Source organism: Salvia miltiorrhiza, chromosome 2 (assembly GCF_028751815.1).
Source record: "Salvia miltiorrhiza cultivar Shanhuang (shh) chromosome 2, IMPLAD_Smil_shh, whole genome shotgun sequence".
NCBI classification, from domain to species: Eukaryota; Viridiplantae; Streptophyta; class Magnoliopsida; order Lamiales; family Lamiaceae; genus Salvia; species Salvia miltiorrhiza.
Window position 1 is genome coordinate 24,048,131 of NC_080388.1, and position 21,216 is coordinate 24,069,346.

The 21,216-nt window shown below is 33.5% G+C and overlaps 1 protein-coding gene across 1 annotated transcript; it reads left to right on the forward strand.

The window, feature by feature from the left end:
- Positions 1 to 3,968: 3,968 nt before the first annotated feature.
- LOC131007785 (wall-associated receptor kinase-like 8) lies at positions 3,969 to 20,197 on the forward strand. The gene is made up of 6 exons (XM_057934701.1): positions 3,969 to 4,645; positions 12,479 to 12,859; positions 13,064 to 13,582; positions 17,619 to 17,984; positions 18,478 to 18,654; positions 18,738 to 20,197. Exons 1-6 carry the CDS (start codon positions 4,135 to 4,137, stop codon positions 19,937 to 19,939), a joined length of 3,156 nt encoding a protein of 1,051 aa, XP_057790684.1. The 5' UTR covers positions 3,969 to 4,134; the 3' UTR covers positions 19,940 to 20,197.
- The last annotated feature ends 1,019 nt before the right edge of the window (positions 20,198 to 21,216 follow it).

The following is a 21,216-nucleotide window of genomic DNA, read 5'->3' on the forward strand; positions in this document are numbered from 1 at the left end:
TTTTAAACTAGTGCTATCAAAGTTGCATGCTTTTTTTGTCATGTGGAGCGGTAAACTTTAGCTCCCGTAACTTTCAAAATGATGTAACATACTCCCTCCATTCCAATTAAAGTTCCCATTTTTTTCGAACTGGAAGATTAAAATTGAATGTTATGCTTTAATTGAATGCGACCCATTAAAATTTAATATTATTAAATGCCTTTTTTTTATCTTAATTAATGAGTTAATAAGAACCAATTTTTAAACAACACAATCCATTAAATAACACATCCAAATTTAAATTAAAGTTCACCATATTTGTAATATTTCCGCCATTTCAGGAGCTGATGAGGCGCTGGAAGCAGTTGTTAGTAGGATTTCCATAAACGAATGCAATACTTTCTTCAAACCCTGTCCCAACCAGGCGTCTTGTTCATGATCGCAAGTCCCATCTTCAAGCCATGGTTTTGAGCAATATTCAGTAATTGCAATCAAATTTCTTGGTAATCCAGAACCAAGTTACAAAATTAGAAGAAATTTTGACATCATCACAGAAAAGACGATATTGATCAGTAATAAGCAGCAAGATTCACTTTGAGAAAAAAAAAAGCAGCAAGATTCACACCCAACACTATACTAATGTAATCAGCTAGCATCATTCTCCTCTCATCCAAACAAATTCGTTCAATTAATAAACCACAAGCGAAACACACACACACATGCCCAGATAGAGAATCGCATCAAAAGATGAACCTTTATAAAATAGACCGCACACAAAACGAAGGGAATCAAATTTGCCAGCACAAATGAGGACGTCGCTCATAGTGACATCTGACCCCAAAGAATCGAGGGTCAACGCTAGAGAATCGAAGGTACTCTCATTTTTCATCACTGCCGCAGACGGCGGGAGGTGGGTTTGGGCTAGGGTTTGCACAAACAAAGGGATGTACCAACACGAATTTCGAGAGAGAAGTAGGTCGGCGCCGCCTCCGCCACTCACAGAGACATCTGACCCCAAATAATCGAGGGTTGATGTCGGAGAATCGATGGTTCTCTTATTTTTAATCGTTACGGCCTATAGAAAATTCGAGAGAGATCGTGTCATAGGAGGTTAGGTTAGAGTGAGACGGCAAGGGTTAGAATGATGCAAAGAGATGAGAGAGGGTTTAATTAGGCTGCCCTAATTCTTAATTAAGTGGAATTAATTAAACTCAAAACTTTTCTATTTTAGATTTGGGCAACTTATAGTGGAATAAATAAATATAATAATATGTGTGCGTGTGTTGGCCAAGCGATAATGGGTTAATGCCTAAAGCCAAAGGTCTTGGGTTCGAGTCCCTTGTGACGCGGTATTTTAATTTTTTTATTTAATATTGTAAATTTATCAAAAATATATAATAATAATAATAATAATAATAATAATAATAATAATAATAATAATAATAATAATAATAATAATAATAATAATATAGCCACTTTTATTGAAAGGGGGTAGCAGAGGGAGTATATTTTTGTAACTTCCAAATGTGTGAAAATATTTTAGTCCTAGAAAATGATGAGGTGATCTTTTAATTTCTTTATTTAATATTATAAATTTATCAAAAAAAATAAAATAAATAAATATAATAATATAGCCACTTTTATTGAAAGGGGGTAGCGGAGGGAGTATATTTTTGTAACTTCCAAATGTGTGAAAATATTTTAGTCCTAAAAAATGATGTGGTGGTCTTCTGTGCACTCAGGTGCAAAATAACACTAATTCACACGCAAGTTCTAAAGGAATGTTGATTTTTCCTCAAAGAAGACGACCTCAACCAAAGTCTTCTTTTTTTTTTTTTTTTTTTCTTCTTTTAAACTAGTGCTATCAAAGTTGCATGCTTTTTTTGTCATGTGGAGCGGTAAACTTTAGCTCCCGTAACTTTCAAAATGATGTAACATACTCCCTCCATTCCAATTAAAGTTCCCATTTTTTTCGAACTGGAAGATTAAAATTGAATGTTATGCTTTAATTGAATGCGACCCATTAAAATTTAATATTATTAAATGCCTTTTTTTTATCTTAATTAATGAGTTAATAAGAACCAATTTTTAAACAACACAATCCATTAAATAACACATCCAAATTTAAATTAAAGTTCACCATATTTGTAATATTTCCGCCATTTCAGGAGCTGATGAGGCGCTGGAAGCAGTTGTTAGTAGGATTTCCATAAACGAATGCAATACTTTCTTCAAACCCTGTCCCAACCAGGCGTCTTGTTCATGATCGCAAGTCCCATCTTCAAGCCATGGTTTTGAGCAATATTCAGTAATTGCAATCAAATTTCTTGGTAATCCAGAACCAAGTTACAAAATTAGAAGAAATTTTGACATCATCACAGAAAAGACGATATTGATCAGTAATAAGCAGCAAGATTCACTTTGAGAAAAAAAAAAAGCAGCAAGATTCACACCCAACACTATACTAATGTAATCAGCTAGCATCATTCTCCTCTCATCCAAACAAATTCGTTCAATTAATAAACCACAAGCGAAACACACACACACATGCCCAGATAGAGAATCGCATCAAAAGATGAACCTTTATAAAATAGACCGCACACAAAACGAAGGGAATCAAATTTGCCAGCACAAATGAGGACGTCGCTCATAGTGACATCTGACCCCAAAGAATCGAGGGTCAACGCTAGAGAATCGAAGGTACTCTCATTTTTCATCACTGCCGCAGACGGCGGGAGGTGGGTTTGGGCTAGGGTTTGCACAAACAAAGGGATGTACCAACACGAATTTCGAGAGAGAAGTAGGTCGGCGCCGCCTCCGCCACTCACAGAGACATCTGACCCCAAATAATCGAGGGTTGATGTCGGAGAATCGATGGTTCTCTTATTTTTAATCGTTACGGCCTATAGAAAATTCGAGAGAGATCGTGTCATAGGAGGTTAGGTTAGAGTGAGACGGCAAGGGTTAGAATGATGCAAAGAGATGAGAGAGGGTTTAATTAGGCTGCCCTAATTCTTAATTAAGTGGAATTAATTAAACTCAAAACTTTTCTATTTTAGATTTGGGCAACTTATAGTGGAATAAATAAATATAATAATATGTGTGCGTGTGTTGGCCAAGCGATAATGGGTTAATGCCTAAAGCCAAAGGTCTTGGGTTCGAGTCCCTTGTGACGCGGTATTTTAATTTTTTTATTTAATATTGTAAATTTATCAAAAATATATAATAATAATAATAATAATAATAATAATAATAATAATAATAATAATAATAATAATAATAATATAGCCACTTTTATTGAAAGGGGGTAGCAGAGGGAGTATATTTTTGTAACTTCCAAATGTGTGAAAATATTTTAGTCCTAGAAAATGATGAGGTGATCTTTTAATTTCTTTATTTAATATTATAAATTTATCAAAAAAAATAAAATAAATAAATATAATAATATAGCCACTTTTATTGAAAGGGGGTAGCGGAGGGAGTATATTTTTGTAACTTCCAAATGTGTGAAAATATTTTAGTCCTAAAAAATGATGTGGTGGTCTTCTGTGCACTCAGGTGCAAAATAACACTAATACTTACTTTAAATGACACTAACATGTTATATAAATAACACTGTCGCGAAATTACACTAACACTATATTGAAATGACAGTACTAACATTAAATGATACTATCATATTATCAAAAGGACACTGTACATCCGGGTGCACGGTGCACCCGGGGAGAATTTGTGAAAAATGATTGAAGAGCTACAGGTGCCTTTGAAAACTCAAGGGGATTATAAATGCCACCAATTAAAATAGTGACCCACACTCGGTTGGCTGCCCCTTTTTTTCTCCTCCCTTCTAGTCATGCATCATAGTGAAATTAATAGCACTCCCCTTCGAGGAAATTTCGCCACTTTCTTTTGAATGCTTCAAAAAGGCACTTTGGATATTATTGCTTTCCACTTCATGCTGCAAGCCGGATAAAGACCAAAATTTCTCCCAGATGAGATAATTTCAGAAATTATAAAATTTAATTAATAAGACGAAAAATCTATTTATTTAATTGTCGAAGTCCTCTACAAAGAATCCATTTATATAAGAAAGTTATGTATCGTTTAAAACCCAGTTTCTTTCCATTAAACTGCTACTCTTGAGCTAAACCAATCATGCTGCCTCTGCAACTAATCTCTATCTTCCTACTTGTCTCACCACTATTCTCCGCCGCTCCAATTGCCAAGCTCGGATGCCTGGATCGCTGCGGGGATTTACCCATTCCATATCCATTCGGAGTCGGGTCAAATTGCTCCCTCGATCCCTACTTTAACATCGACTGCAATACTTCCACTCGCCCTCCCAAAGCTTACCTCTCTATTATCAATAAGCAAGTGATTGAAATCAATCAAACTTATATTCGGCTCATAAACCCTTACATGATTTCAGCTTGCTATGGTTCGTCAGTAAATGATCAACATAGTTTGAGTGTGAACTTGTCCGGAACTCCCTATACGTTTTCGTATGAAAATGTGCTCACTGCCATTGGCTGCGATGATATGGTGCTGCGATCCAACGGAAGTTCCGTCTTTGGAGGCTGCTCGGCGTTTTGTGCCGACAAGAATGATACAGGCGGCGTCGGGTATTGCCCATATCATGGTTGTTGCCAGGACAGCATGTTTGAAGGTAATGTTCAACCATAGATAAATTGATGTATTTTTTTTTCTTGAAGAACTGTGTAGTGTTTCTTTAGTTGATAAATTTATTATTGAAAAAATAATTAATAATAAAAATTTATCCCCTCTTTTCTTTTCTACTATTATTTTCTACAAATGATAATTTCATTGTTTTTTCATTCATTCTTTTCTAAATATTATCCCTTCGTTTTTTGTCTCTCTTTGAAATGAAAACGAGAAATGAGAAATGTTGATTTTTTTTTTGTTTTTGCCAAAAATGGGGGAAAAGTAAGAGAAAATTTAAAGGAATTTGTCTTTTTGTTATAGCTCGTTTTCTTATTATAAATGTATCAACTCATTATTTATCTCAAATGTCATATATGTTCACAAAATATAATTACCTTTCTTCTCACTTAAAAAGTTAACTTTATTCTCTCTTCTACTTTTTTGACAAATATACTATCAAAACTCTTTATTAATCGAAAATTTCAGTTGTTAAATTACCAACCCTAGTGACCATTTTGTTTTTTTTTAACGACCGAATATTATTTTAATAACAATCAAAAATTTGATCATCAATAATTTTTCATTTTTTATTTATTTAATGGTTGAAATTTTGGTTTAATAATATATTTATTTTTATTTTTTAAAGATAACAATTTTGAAATAAACCCTAGTTAATAATGACAAAATTAAACTAAAGTTTACAAAGTTAAAATTGAAGAAAAAATATACTCTCTCGTCCATGAAAGAACTTTCTAAGAGAACGTGACACGAGTTTTAGGAAAAAGTTGTTATGTGTATTGAGATATGAGAAAAAATTGTTGAGTGTCTTGGGAGTGGTGAAAATGTGTTATAACTATAGTCCAAATAAAAGTAGGAAACTTTTTTGTGGACGTCCCAAAAAAAAAGTAAATTTTTTTTATGAACAAGGAGAATATAAGAAAATAAACAAAATTAAAAATGAGACATCAAGTGTGATATACTGAATCTCAATTCATTTTTAATTAGAAGTATATAAATATTAATAATATATTTTTGGGGGGATGTAGTTGCATCCCCATGCTCCAAAGTCCAAAGTAAATCGCCACGTAAATCGGCCACTGGGCAACCACATGCTCTTCTATGTAAACTACCTAGTTCCTCAGCCGTCCCACGCCATTTTCCATCCCCTTCTGCTAATTTCCAGCCACCACCACCTCTTTCCTCGACCGCCATCTCTCGCCTCCTGTTATTATCCACAAATAAAAAAAAGCTTTAATTTTTGTTGGAGATTTTGAAAATTAATGATACAAGAGGTAGGTGTCAGTGACAGGGTGATGCAAGAGACATCGACTTTCATCCGACAATGTGAGCTTGTTTGGGTGGCAGGGATGTAGGATCGTTTAGTACTAGGATTTACTATATTTGATTAGAGATACTGGAGTTGCAAATTTTATGTTCTTAGAAGAAGTTGTGGAGGTGTATTTATTCTTGAGAGAGTCTAAATATCGGCTCGTGATGACACTTCTAGTTTTCAAGTTGTAGAGTCTATATCCTTTGGACATGTTGCTATAGCCAACAAATATGCATTTTATACTTGTTCTATCAAGCTTTTGTCTTTTTTTCTTTTGGAATTTGATCATAACAAATTGACCTATAAATTCTCAAATGCTTGACTGATGGTTTTCTTCCACTTCAAGCTTCAATTGGAGTTCTATTCATCACGACTTTTGTTGGACATCGATTCATTAAGTAGACAACGGTATGAACAACATCTGCTCAAAAACTTTTAGGCAATCCTTTGGCATGAATCATAGATTTTGCCATTTCCATCACCGTTCTATTCTTCCGTTCGGACACACCATTTTGTTGTGGTGTGTATCCAATACTTAGTTGTCTTTCAATGCCTTCTTCTTCACAATACTTGGTGAACTGATTTGAAGTATACTCTTTTCAATTGTCACTTCTTAGTACTTTGATGGTACTCCCACTTTGATTCTCTACTAGAATCTTAAATTTTCGGAAAACTTCAAATACTTCGGTTTTTTGCTTCAAGAAGTAGACCCAAGTCATACGAGTAAAATCATCAATAAAGAGAATGAAGGACGTATTTCCACCATGAGAATTTATCGACATTGGTCCGGACACGTCGGTGTGTACAATCTCCAAAGGCTTCTTCGCTCTCCAGGCAACTCCTTTTGGAAACGGTTCACTACAAAAAAACGCGAAAATAGTGGCGAAAATTAGCGACGGCGACGCCGCCGCCGGCAATTACCGACGGCACGGCGGCGGCAAAAACGGCGACCCGCCTTTTGCCTATTACCGGCGCATTACCGACGGCAAAATAACCGCCGCTAATTAGCGGCGGTTCCGCCGTCGCTAATTTAAATATATGTTAATTTAAATATATATTATTTATTACCGACGGCGTTGCCGTCGCTATTTACCGGCGGCAAGAGGCCGCCGCTAATCACCACCGCCGGTGACATCCGGCGATAGCACCACCACCGTCCGGCCAAAATTACCGACGGCATTTTGCCGCCGCTAATTACCGATGGCAAATTCTAATTACCGACGGCGTTTGCCGTCGGTAATTTTTATTTATTTATTTATTTTTTTTTTATTTTTTTCATTTATCATCTAATAAATTGGTCAAAGATAATAATACGAAAACATTAAAATTAAATATATATTGAAATACAAGTGAAAAATTAAACATTGATTATTACTAATCTAAGATTATTACTAAGAATTCAAGATTCCTAGTAAGAAACTTATAATTATAACTTAAGAATGTTAATTTGATTAGTGATCCACTCGTCAATGATCACTAATCTAATATTATTACTAAGCATTCAAGATTATTAGTAAGAAACTAATAATTATAACTTAATAATGTTAATTTGATTAGTGATTCACTCATCACTCATCACTCATCACTAATGTAAGATATTACTTAAGAATTCAAGATTCTTAGTAAGAATCTTATAATTATAACTTAATAATGTTAATTTGATTAGTGATTCATTCATCACTCATCACTCATCACTAATGTAAGATATTACTTAAGAATTCAAGATTCTTAGTAAGAATCTTATAATTATAACTTAAGAATGTTAATTTGATTAGTGATTCACTCATCACTCATCACTAATATAATATTATTGCTAAGCATTCAAGATTGTTAGTGAGAAACTTATAATTATAACTTAATAATGTTAATTTGATTAGTGATTCACTCATCACTCATCACTAATGTAAGATACTCCCTCCGTCCGCCAAAAGTATGGCACAATTACTATATTTGGCGTCCGCAAAAAGTATTCCACTTTCCTTTTTAAGTCATGGTCCCACCATCCACCTTTATATTTTATCCTTACAAACACTCTTTATTTACAAAAAACCCACCCCAAATTCAATCTCCACCACACATCTCAAAAAGTGGTGGGACCCTTTCTCCACTACATCAACATCATCACCAATTTTATTAATCTCCGTGCCCAGCCAAAGTGCCATACTTTTGGCGGACGGAGGGAGTATTACTTAAGAATTCAAGATTTAAGTAAGAATCTTATAATTATAACTTAATAATGTTAATTTGATTAGTGATTCACTCATCACTCATCAGTCATCACTAATGTAAGATATTACTTAAGAATTCAAGATTCTTAGTAAGAATCTTATAATTATAACTTCAGAATGTTAATTTGATTAGTGATTCACTCATCAATCATCACTAATCTAATATTATTGCTAAGCATTCAAGATTGTTAGTGAGAAACATTATAACTTAAGAATATTAATTTGATTAGTGATTCACTCATCAATCATCACTAATCTAATATTATTGCTAAGCATTCAAGATTGTTAGTGAGAAAACTTATAATTATAACTTAATAATGTTAATTTGATTAGTGATTCACTCATCACTCATCACTAATGTAAGATATTACTTAAGAATTCAAGATTCTTAGTAAGAATCTTATAATTATAACTTAATAATGTTAATTTGATTAGTGATTCACTCATCACTCATCACTAATGTAAGATATTACTTAAGAATTCAAGATTCTTAGTAAGAATCTTATAATTATAACTTAATAATGTTAATTTGATTTATTGATTTACTCATCACTCATCACTCATCACTAATCTAATATTATTACTAAGCATTCAAGATTGAAAGTAAGAAACTTGTAATTATAACTTAATAATGTTAATTTGATTAGTGATTCACTCATCACTCATCACTCATCACTAATGTAAGATATTACTTAAGAATTCAAGATTCTTAGTAAGAATCTTATAATTATAACTTAATAATGTTAATTTGATTTATTGATTTACTCATCACTCATCACTCATCTAATATTATTGCTAAGCATTCAAGATTGTTAGTGAGAAACTTATAATTATAGCTTAAGAATATTAATTTGATTAGTGATTCACTCATCAATCATCACTAATCTAATATTATTACTAAGCATTCAAGATTGTTAGTAAGAAACTTATAATTATAACTTAATAATGTTAATTTGATTAGTGATCCACTCATCAATCATCACTAATCTAATATTATTACTAAGCATTCAAGATTGTTAGTAAGAAACTTGTAATTATAACTTAATAATGTTAATTTGATTAGTGATTCACTCATCACTAATGTAAGATATTATTTAAGAATTCAAGATTCTTAGTAAGAATCTTATAATTATAACTTAAGAATGTTAATTTGATTAGTGATTCACTCATCACTCATCACTAATCTAATTTTATTACTATGCATTCAAGATTCTTAGTAAGAAACTTATAATTATAACTTAAGATAATATTCATAGTAAGAATTCAAGATTGTTACTAGATTGATAAAATAGTAGATTGATAAAAAAAAAAATTAAATTAAATTAAATTAATAAATAAATATTTTTCCAACATAAAAATAGGGACGGAAACGAGCCAAATCCGTAATTAACAACATTTTTTGGATATCATCTCGACATATTATAAGGTTATGAATATATATGATATTGCATATTGAAGTAGACTTTAAATGAATTTATAGGTACTAGATATATCAATAATACAAGTGTTCTGTACTGGTGACCACTCGAAAAGAACTTCAAGGTTAAGCGTGCTTGACTTAGAGCACAACTAAGATGGGTGACCGACTGGGAAGTTTGTCTAAATTATGCAATACTGTATAAATACGAAAATAAATTATGGATATACAATAAAATAAATAAAATAAAATAAATAAATTAATTAAAATAAATAAATTAATTAAAAAAATAAATTAAAAAAAATTACCGACGGCAAAATGCCGTCAGTAATTAGCGAGGGCATTTTGCCGTCGGTAATACATCGGCCAAGTCCGGCGAGTGCGCCACCACCGTCCGGTGGAAATTACCGACGGTGATCTCGCCGCCGCTAATTAGCGACGACATTTGCCGTCGGTAATTTTCCAGCAACTCTCCGCCGTTCAACGGCGGCATTAACGGCGGGAAATGCCGGCGGCGCCGCCGGCAATGGCGTTGCCGACGAGCCGATGAGCGACGGCGATTTGCCGTCGGTAACGCTGTCGGTAGCATTTATCACCGGCGGCCGTGCCTTATTACGGACGGCAAAATACCGTCGGTAATCGTACGTTTTTTTCTAGTGGTTGTCGGTGATGCTTTCCAAGTGCACATCCTTGACATACGTGTTGCATCTCTTTAATTTTTGGAAGACCATGGACCATATTCTTATTATGTAGTAGCTTGAGACTATTAAAATTCAAATGACCAAGTCTCAAATGCCATAATCATGATTCATCCATTACTGGAGCTTGCATTGCCATATTTTCAGCATATTTGACTGTGAGTGGGAAGTTGCGACTCTTCTCCATTTGAATTTTTGCAACAATTTGCTCCGGCTCATCTTTATCAAGTATAACGCATGAATTTCCTTAAAAATGGACAGCATACCTATACTTAATAAGTTTCCCACACTCAACAGATTTTGCTTTAAATCCGGCACAAGTAGCACATCGCTAATGCGCTTCGTTCCCTTTCTTGTGTCGATGATAATTGTTCCTTTTCCTTGGGCTTTGACGAGAGCACCATTTCCCAGCTTTACTTGAGAATTTACAGCCGTATCAATGCTCACAAAGATGAACTCGTCACCTGTCATGTGGTTACTACAACCACTATCGATGTACCACACATCTTCATTTTTTCCCCTTATACTTTGTGAAGCATAGAACATGTAACCTTCACTTTGTTTTTCTTCCAAAAAATTTGCATGTTGCTGATTTTGTGGTTGATTGTGGCGTAGAAATCTTTTTGAAGATGTCCAAACCGACTATATTTGTGGCATTTTGATCGATTTATCCTTAAATCAACAATCCTTGTACTCATGGCTGATCTTTCCACAATGATTGCATTTCTTCTCATTTGCAGCTTTATTTTGGTCTCTCACAGAGAAACCTTTACCTCCACGGTTGTTTTTTCCCGCGACCATGATTTCCACCACAATTTGTTCACCACCACTAGAGGATGATTCACCGGCAGTTTTAGCATTCAAATTCAGTTTTGATTGTAATGCAATTTCAATCGGCTTCTATGATTGCCTTAGCAACCTCTCGTCATAAAATTTCAAAGAACCCATCAACTCATGAATGCTCATTTTAGAAACATCTTTAGTTTACTCAATAACAGCCACAATAGCATTAAATCTTTCTGGAAGACATATCATTTTAAAATCTTTTCTATCATTCTCTGATCCGAAATCACCATACACTTTCATTTGATTTGTGAGCTCAATAAATCTTGAATGAAACTCATTTAAACTTTCCTTATCCTTCATTTTTGTGTTTTCAAAATCTCTTCGTAGAGTTTGCAGTTTAATGTCTCTAACCTTATATCATCTCCTTGAAATTCCTTTTGTAGAATCTCCCATGCTTCCTTTGATTTTTCAGCTCCCATGATTCGAGGAAAAATTGAATCGGTGACGGCTTGTTGAATCTTTGACAAAGATGCGACATCTCTTTGCTTCATCTTCTTTAGCTCCTTTATTTGAGCCACTGTAAGATTTCCATTTTCGTTGTCGTAGCCTTCATCTACGAGCTCTCACAAGTCTAAGGAGGCAAGTAGTGTCTTCATCTTCTTGCACCAAAACTCGAATTTTTCTTCGGCGAAGATTGGTAGAGAAACATGTCGTGAAATCTCCATTTTGAATGAGAGTGTTTTTATTTTTTGAAAAAATCCTAGTATTTAACTAGGCTTTGATGCCAAAAGAAAAAAAAGACAAAAGCTTGATGAAACAAGTGTGAAATGCATACTTGTTGGCTATAGCAACATGTCCAAAGGATATAGACTCTACAACTTGAAGTCTAGAAGTGTCATCACGAGCCGAGATTTAGACTCTCTCAAAACAAATACACCTCCACATAACTTCTTCTAAGAAAAATATTAATTTGCAGCTCCACTATCTCAAATCAAATAGAGTAAATCCTAGTACCAAATGATCCTACAAGGGAGAGGAGACGAGATTGAGAAGATATGGGGATCGAGGATATTAATTTCTGTTGGAGATTTTGAAAATTAGTAATGCATGCGGTGGGTCCAATGACAGTGGTGGCGTGAGCTCGTTCGATTAGCAGAGGGAGGAGAGTTAGAGACGCACGGGAACAGTTTGGGTGGTTTTGATTATTCTTTTAGTTTAAACTTTAAATTATAGCTAATTAAAATAATAAAATGATATATTAGTAAGAGTATATTTTCAATTTTGTCCTCGCTATTAATATATTTATTTAAGTAAAGTAATTATTTCAAATTTAATTTTTGCCTCTTTTCTAAAATTTGAACTTAACGCACATATGTAGATAATTTGTTGGAGCTGGAAGCACAGTTAATTGACTTGAGCGGAAAATCACTACGCAAAAAGCTTTTCCCCTGCAGCTATGCCTTTATACAGGAGAGGAGGTTTCGGAATCAAACCATATTTTCGTATCCATTGTACTACCTCCATAACTCAACGGCATTGCTAAATGATGATTGGGCATCAGCATCTAGGCCACCAGTGGTGCGGCTAAACTGGTGGATTATTGGGGCTGGAAACTGTAGCCAAGCTCGGAATTCTACAACTTACGCGTGTCGAGATGAGAAGAGTGTTTGTGTTGATGATTATTACTACGATAAAGGATACATGTGTAGCTGCGTGCAAGGCTACGAGGGCAATCCTTACCTATCGGGAGGATGCCAAGGTTAGTTTATTTTTCTGATCCCCACTTGTATTTATTTTTCTGATCCCCACTTGAAAATTAAGCATCATAATACCTTTTATATGTGTCCGTAAAGGTGACAATAGATTAATAAGTTTGTTCGAAGCTTGATTAGTGAAATTCATTAACTTAATAAGTCTGATGAATACATGCTTGTACGTAATAACTCCTTTGCTTCTTCGCCAGCAATATCATTTTCCAGTTCAATTGCCAAATTTGGATGCTTAGATCAATGTGGGAAAATGTCGATTCCATATCCATTTGGAGTGGGGTCAAATTGCTACTTGGAGCCATCTTTTGAAGTTGTTTGCAACAGCACCACCAACCCTCCGCAACCCTACCTTCGTCTTCTAAGCACTGAAATCGTTGAGCTGAATTCAACAAAAATTGTAGTTAACTATCCGAACATGGCTTCAACTTGCTACAATGAAAATGGAATTACCAAGCCAGAGGAGCGAAGATTGACACTTGACTTGTTGAGGACTCAATATAGATTATCAGATGAGAACTGGATCACTGCCATTGGCTGCGATGACATGGTTGTGGGGGTTATTGGAAAAGAAAATATAACTTCAATTCGCACCAACTGTGCAACCATTTGCTCCGACGACGAGTCTTGGATTTATAATAATGGGCGGGCACAATGCGAATATGGAACAAATTCTTTGGCAAGTGAAGGTTGTTGTCTGGTGCCAATTCCAATAGGTAATATATAAAATCAATTACATATTTAATATTGTTGTTTCTAAAAATAATTAAAAAAAAATATTTTTGGTTTATAATAATAGGAAACGTTTTTCAGATTACTTTGAAAAATTAAGATGTCCTACTTCGGTTATATATGCATCTTGTAGGGTTTTCTCTGATGAGCTTTTAACGAGGTTCAACCCTTGTAAACGTCTTTTTCTCTTCAAGGGTTGATAGGTTTTTCCTTATATATATATATATATATATATATATATATATATATATATATATATATAGGAATGGGATCATATAGATCCCAATGCTTATAATAGATCCCTAGATCCAAATCTTGACCACACATTTATGACATGTGGCGCATCAAGATGGTGACACGTGGCAAGGAGCTTCCAAGCATTCCAAGGCAAAATCTGGAGGGGTAAAATTGGAATGTAATTTTTGGATTTAATAATTAAAAAAATATACTATATGTTTTTTTAGATTTTCTCAAAATAAATATATTTTAGATGCATATAGTTTCACACAAAGATGCATAAAGTTTTCACATGAAATGCATAACTTTGAACAGAAAAATGCATTTAATTTTTCCAGTTTTGGTATTTTCACCACCCCACCCCATACCACCCCCAATCCAGCCCACACCACCCCCCAACCCTCCCCATTACCACCCCCCAAAAATAGGCATGTTTCACATGCATATAAAATCAAACAAAAATGCATAAAGTTTTCACATAAAAATGCATTAAATTATACAAAAAATGCATTTCATTTTAATAAATCTGGTAGTTTCGCCACCCCACCCCTGCCCCACCCCCACCCCACCCCCCCCAACCCCAATTTTTTTTCTTTTTCAAAAACTGATTTTCTGATTGCTGGTCCACCCCCCCCCATTTTTTTTTTAAAAAAAACTGATTAAAAAAAAATTTTGGGGGGTGGGGTGGGTGGGTGGGGGGGTCAGTGGTCAGAAAATCAGTTTTTGAGAAAATAAAAAATAAAAAATAAAAAAATTTGTGGGGGGGGGGTGGGGGGTAGGGGGGTAGGGGTGGGTCAGTGGTCAGAAAATCTGTTTTTTAAAAAAAAAAAAAAAAAATTGGGGGGGTGGGGGTGGGGGGGTAGGGGGGTAGGGGGGTGGGTGGGGGTGGGGGGGTAGGGGGGTGGGGTTCTGGGGTGTGGGGGGTGGGGTTGGGGTGGGGTGAAATCTTATGCATTTTTATATGAAACTTTATGCATTTTTATATGAAAGTTCATGCATTCTCGTATGAAACTTTATGCATCTAAAATATACCTATTTTGAGAAAATCTAATATTTTTTTTTTTTTTAATTTCAAAAATTATATTCCAATTTTACCCCTCTCCAGATTTTGCCTTGAAATGCCTTGCCACGTGTCACCATCTTGATGCGCCACATGTCATAAATGTGTGGTCTAGATTTGGATCTACGGATCTATTATAAGCATAGGGATCCACGGAACCCAACCCTATATATATATATAAATATTAAAATCGTAATTCACACTCTCTACATATATATATGCATCTTGTATTTATATGACTATATTATAGAGTTTTCATGGCGTCCAACTTGTAAATGATCACATTTATGATATAATATTTGGTTACTTGTCAATTAATGCGTGAACTGTAACTCATATTTAGGTTACTTGTGAATTAATACACGTTACAACAATTTTAACCAAACCTTTGAAATGATGTAATAATTTCATTACCTTTCAATTTATTGCAAAATTAACATTCTCGTATTTTCTTTGGTTGCTGAAAAGTTGACCAGGAATGTCTAACCGAGGCGGCTACGCCAAAGTGTAGCTGCACAATATCGGTATTTTTTATTTTGGTCATTAATTATTTTTGCTTGTCATATCAACTCTTCAGAGAGGATGTTAATTTTACAACAAATTAAAAGGTGTACATTATTGTAATATTTCAAAGCTCATATTACAATAATCATAATTTTTTTTATTAGAAGCATTTAATTGAAATAAGGATAAATTAAAGTAAGGAATACGCATAGTATTAAAAAAAATTAGTTAGGGCTGAAAACTAATTTTATGACTAGAGTCTTATAAATGTTTTAACATATATTTGTAGTCAAAACATAAATTTAGCTAAAAGGAAATAATATGGGAAATGTTGAAGTTATAAAAAAGAAGAAGAGACAATATAAGGAAATTATAGTCATATATATAGACAATATTCAATTCTAAAATTTTCCATGTAATTTCATTTAATAGTGTTATTTATAATGTTATACAAATTTTGGCTACACAAAAAAATTTATACTAGTTATGTAAGGGTGTAAGGACATAATAGTAAAAAATTATTACTATTTCTATATTTTTATCTATACTAGAGAAAAAAGCGTAGTACCTATGACCAATGTTATTTTATTTGGTAAAAGTAAAATACCCAAATATGGTATTATATTTAAATTTTTAAATAGCAATATTTTGGTCTATTTCATTCTATAACTATAGTCAAAGTTCTTTAAAATAATACTCAAATAAATTAATAAACTCTATAAACTAGTAAATTTCTTTGGTCCCGACTTAGGTCAGTTTAAAAAATCATCAATTTTGATAATAATAAAAAAAATACCCTCTCTGTCCACCAAATGAGTACTCATTTGGAGATGACACTAGTTTTAAGAAATTGATTAAGTGTGTGTGAGTGTAATAAGGGTCTCATTTTTGTTGTGAGTGAGTTGTGTGAGGACACTTACCAAAAAATCAAATGAATATTCATTTAGTAGACGAACCAAAAAAGAAATATGAGTACTCATTTGGTAGACGGAGGAAATAATAATTTTTTTTAGAGAATCCCTTTATAAATATATAGGTCTTGTTAATATTATCAATTAATAATTATTAAAATATGAATATTATGGTAACTTATTAAATATGAACCTATCGTTGCATCATCTTCAGTTTGAACATCATTACAACCTTCAGTAATATCAGTCACAATGAATTGATAGATACATGTATTTGTTTAATTTAAATAATATCTCTAATTTATTTTTACACATTATAACTTTATTTAAAATAATAATTTCTGAAATTAAAAAAAAAACACTCTATAATTTTTAAAATTATCAATTTATGATATATTAATATCTTTACATTAATAAAATCCTTAGGCCTAACTTTTTTCATTTATCATTTTATCTAGTTAAGTAGTTATATTTTATAGGATATTTATCTGTTTTGGGATTTTAAAAAGGATTCCATATATATATATATATATATATATATATCAAATAGATATTAGATAAAGTAATGTAATTAATTAATATATTTGTATAGTAATTTAATATCTAATGAATAAATATATTTTTCTGAATATATAATATACTACTCCCTCCGTCCACGATATCATTTCGACCTTATGGACACCAGAGTTTTAAGAAAGTGGTGAGTGTTACTGTGAGTGGAGTTTGTGTCCCACTATTTGTGAGTGAAGTTTATGGACCCTACTGCTATGAATGGAAGTTGAAATGATATTGTAGACGGACCAAAATGACAAAAGTGGAAACGATATCGTGGGCGGAGGAAGTATAATTTACAAAATTACCCTTAAAATTAAACACTCCCTTCGTCCACGATAAGTGTGGTCTTTTTGCCATTTTCATCCGTTCACAATAAGTGTGATCTTTCCATTTTAGGAGATACCCTTTTATACTTTTACTCTCATTCACACACTATATTTACAAAAAGACCATCTCACACACCATTTATTAATTAACTAACAATTCTACTTTAGTGGGACTCTTTATCTATTTTATACACATCTTTCAATATTTTCTTAAAACTCGTGTCTTCCCATCCACACCACACTTATTGTGGACAGAATGAGTATATAATAGATAATCTATATTTTGTGTCCCAAACAATTTTTATATTAGTATAGATAATAATAAATTTATATTACTATATGCTTTTAGATTGAATATGGTGTTTCCTCGAAAAATAAATCAGATCTAGGCAAACAGAAAGTGAAATATGAGTTGGATGATTTGCAGGCACGAGTTACCTTGAAGCAAATTTAACCGATCTAAGAGGACGATGGCCACGTACAAATTTTTCTTGCAGCTACGCCTTCGTTCGATACTTGGATGAATATGGAGATGATTTTGTTACTTATAGTTCATTTCCCTTGATGAATAACTCAATGGGGATGCCACGTGATCTTCAGTTGTATAGGTCGAGCATGGCGTTGGATTGGAGAATTGGTGCATTGAACTGCAAAGAAGCGCAACTGAATCCAACTGATTACGTGTGTCAGAATAACACCGATTGTGTTGATTATGATGCTACGCTTGGAGGCTACCTTTGCAATTGCTCCCAAGGTTACCAAGGCAATGCTTATCTCAGTCCAGGCTGCCAAGGTTGGTTATCCGAGTATTTTTTATGCTTAACAAATAATATCGCCACTTTTGCAATTTTAACACTATTTTTGAATCTTTTCGATAACAATTTTACCTTTTGAATTTGATGTGTCATTTTCTTGGCAAAATTCTTTATGAAACAAACATGCATGTTCCAATGCGCTGATAAATTTGGGGATATTGAAATTAATTACTCAAAATCAAAAGTTGGAAACCATTCAGCATTTTAAAATAAGTCAAAGATAATGATTTGATTACAAATTAACCACAAATATATGCTTAACCAGAAGTTAACGATGCCAGTACTCTTCTTCATCAAATTAATTATATATTATGGGCTGGCTTATATATATAAAAAATCGATCTATATCTCATCATTAAGAAATTAACACTAATATATATTGTATCTATTTTATAACTTGGAGTACTTCGTAACTTGAATCAAACGCCAATCGACTAACATTCTACATGTTTTGTGATGCTTTTTGAGCAGATATTGATGAATGCACGGATAATACAACTAATACATGCATTTCAAATTCAATTTGCATCAACACGCTTGGCTCTTATCACTGCTCATGTCCAAAAGGGTATGTTGGTGATGGGAGGATAGATGGCACACATTGTATTCAACTTCCGCCATCCAAATCAAAGATGATAATCTTGATAGGTAACATTATATATAATAATCATATGTGTGCAACTCAATAAGTTTGTTGATAGTTGTATTCTCATAAGTAAATTTGCATTTAGGCATGGGCTCTGGATTGGGATTTCTGCTGTTGCTCTTAATGTTCTTTTGGTTGTGTAAGGTGTTGCAAAAGAGAAAGCAAAAAATGATTAAAGAGAAATTCTTCAAACGAAATGGTGGTCTTCTCTTGCAACAACAAACCAATGAAGGCGTACTTGGAAAAACAAAAGTATTCCCTGCAAAAGAGTTGGAGATAGCCACTGATCACTTTAATGAAAATCGAATTCTTGGACGTGGAGGGCAAGGCACGGTCTATAAAGGAATGTTATCCGATGGTAAGATTGTGGCTATCAAGAAATCAAAATTGGTTGAAGAGAACAACCTAGAACAGTTCATAAATGAGGTGGTGATACTGTCGCAGATCAATCATAGGAATGTGGTCAAATTGTTGGGGTGTTGTTTGGAGACTGAGGTTCCTTTGCTTGTCTATGAATTCATGCCAAATGGGACCCTTTTTGACCTCATTCATGATCCAAATAATGAATTTCCATTTCCATGGAACACGCGTTTGAAAATAGCAGCAGATATAGCAGGGGCACTATCCTATTTACACTCTGCATCTTCCATGCCTATCTATCATAGAGACATCAAGTCTAGTAATATTCTTCTAGATGAAAAATATGTCATCAAAGTGTCGGATTTTGGAACTTCGAGGTCCATTGCTGCAGATCAAACTCACTTAACTACTCTGGTTAAAGGAACGTTTGGGTATTTAGATCCGGAGTATTTCCAATCAAGTCAATTCACTGAAAAGAGTGATGTTTATAGCTTTGGAGTAGTTCTTGTGGAGCTTCTTACAGGGCAAAGGCCGATATCTTTTGATAAAATAGAAGAAGAAAGAGGGCTAGCAACACGATTTATGACATGCATGGAAGGAAACTGTCTGGACACAATTTTAGATCCTCAAGTTTGGGAGCATGGAAGAAAGGAAGAGGTGATTCTAGTTGCAAGGCTTGCACAAAGATGTTTGAACTTGAAGGGGAGATTGAGACCGACTATGAAAGAAGTGGCTACCGAATTGGAAAGTTATAGGATGTCTGAAATGTCCAATGATGTAAAAGTTGAATTTGAAGATGGGAGAACTTTTGAAGACATACCCACCATGATTTCAGACATTGAATACACATGGACAGGTAGTTATAAGGATGCTTCTGCATCGTCATCATTAGACACACATCCTTTAATGTTCTCAACTACTCTTTGAACATTCGTCGTAGTAGAGAACAATTTATGCAAGCCGCGAGGAAGATCAAGACTTGGTTCTATGCAAGTTGTGAGATCAAATTTGATTTGACTAAATTTTTATATTTATCTCCTTATTCATATTTCTTCTATATGTGATTTTATTATTGTTTGATGATTTTACAAATTACACGTTGTATTATATATTTTTTTAATGGTGCACATTTCTATTAATTATTTATTATTCAAAATTGGATATAATCACCATATCCACCAATCATACTTTATCCTATCAATCTTATCCATCTTCTACGATATATTTTCTACGTCTCCCTGATCGTAGATGCTCTTTCTATTCAAATGTCTCTTTTTCGGTGGGCGCTCAAAGTGAGAGTGAGGAAGAGAAGGAAAAGGTGAAAAAAATGAGCTAGGTGAATATATTCACGCGTAAATTAAAATAATTTTGATTTGCGCCTCATTTAAATTACTTACCAATATGATGTTGAACTTTCAATTATGAAATTCTCCACTTATTTTCAAAGTTCGAATATGCATTTCTCATATTTTATGTCCACTATATACATGATAAAGGTTCAATAATTCTCCCATGTACAACTGATTCTTCTGGAAGACTTTAACTAGTAAAATTATTTTTGTCTCAGTTGGATTCTAGAATGTCTATTTAAAATACACGTACTACAAAATATTTAGTATTTTCAATATTAAATGTTTTTTTATTTTTAATATTGAGAAAATGAAAACTGATAGGCAGCACGAGGCATGAAGTTGAACCCTAAATCTAATATCAAAATATTTTTTATATTCAATATTAGATAATTAATAATTTGACGAAGTCATCGTTTAACTTCACGCAAATAAATTTGTAGTCTTGTACCCACAGTTTATTTTAATTAGCCCTCAAGTGCAGTTTCAAATTTAGAGGACATGATTGTTACTTCTCCGATCGCTGTATAACTAAAAATGTTTTAAAAGTTGAGTAGCATGAATTTCCTTCAAAATGGACAGCATACCTATGCTTAATAAGTTTCCCACACTCAACAGATTTTACTTTAAATCCGGTACAAGTAGCACATCGCTAACGTGCTTCGTTCCCTTTCTTGTGTCAATGATAATTGTCCTTTTCCTTGGGTAATTAAACTTCTAGCCCAAATCCATTCGCTAGTTTTGTGGTTTAATTATAAGGGCAATTTTATTCACAGCCCCCATTTTTCTCACTATAGTCTCCCATATAAAATAATAATAATAAAAAATAGTTATAAATTTACTATTTTACCCTAT

Bases quoted from the DNA above. Each gene is read 5' to 3' on its own strand.
- LOC131007785 (XM_057934701.1), top strand. From the start codon at position 4,135: ATGCTGCCTCTGCAACTAATCTCTATCTTCCTACTTGTCTCACCACTA. The intron at 12,860-13,063 runs GTTAGTTTATTT...CTTCTTCGCCAG, and splicing joins CCTATCGGGAGGATGCCAAG to CAATATCATTTTCCAGTTCA. The intron at 17,985-18,477 runs GTTGGTTATCCG...CTTTTTGAGCAG, and splicing joins TCTCAGTCCAGGCTGCCAAG to ATATTGATGAATGCACGGAT.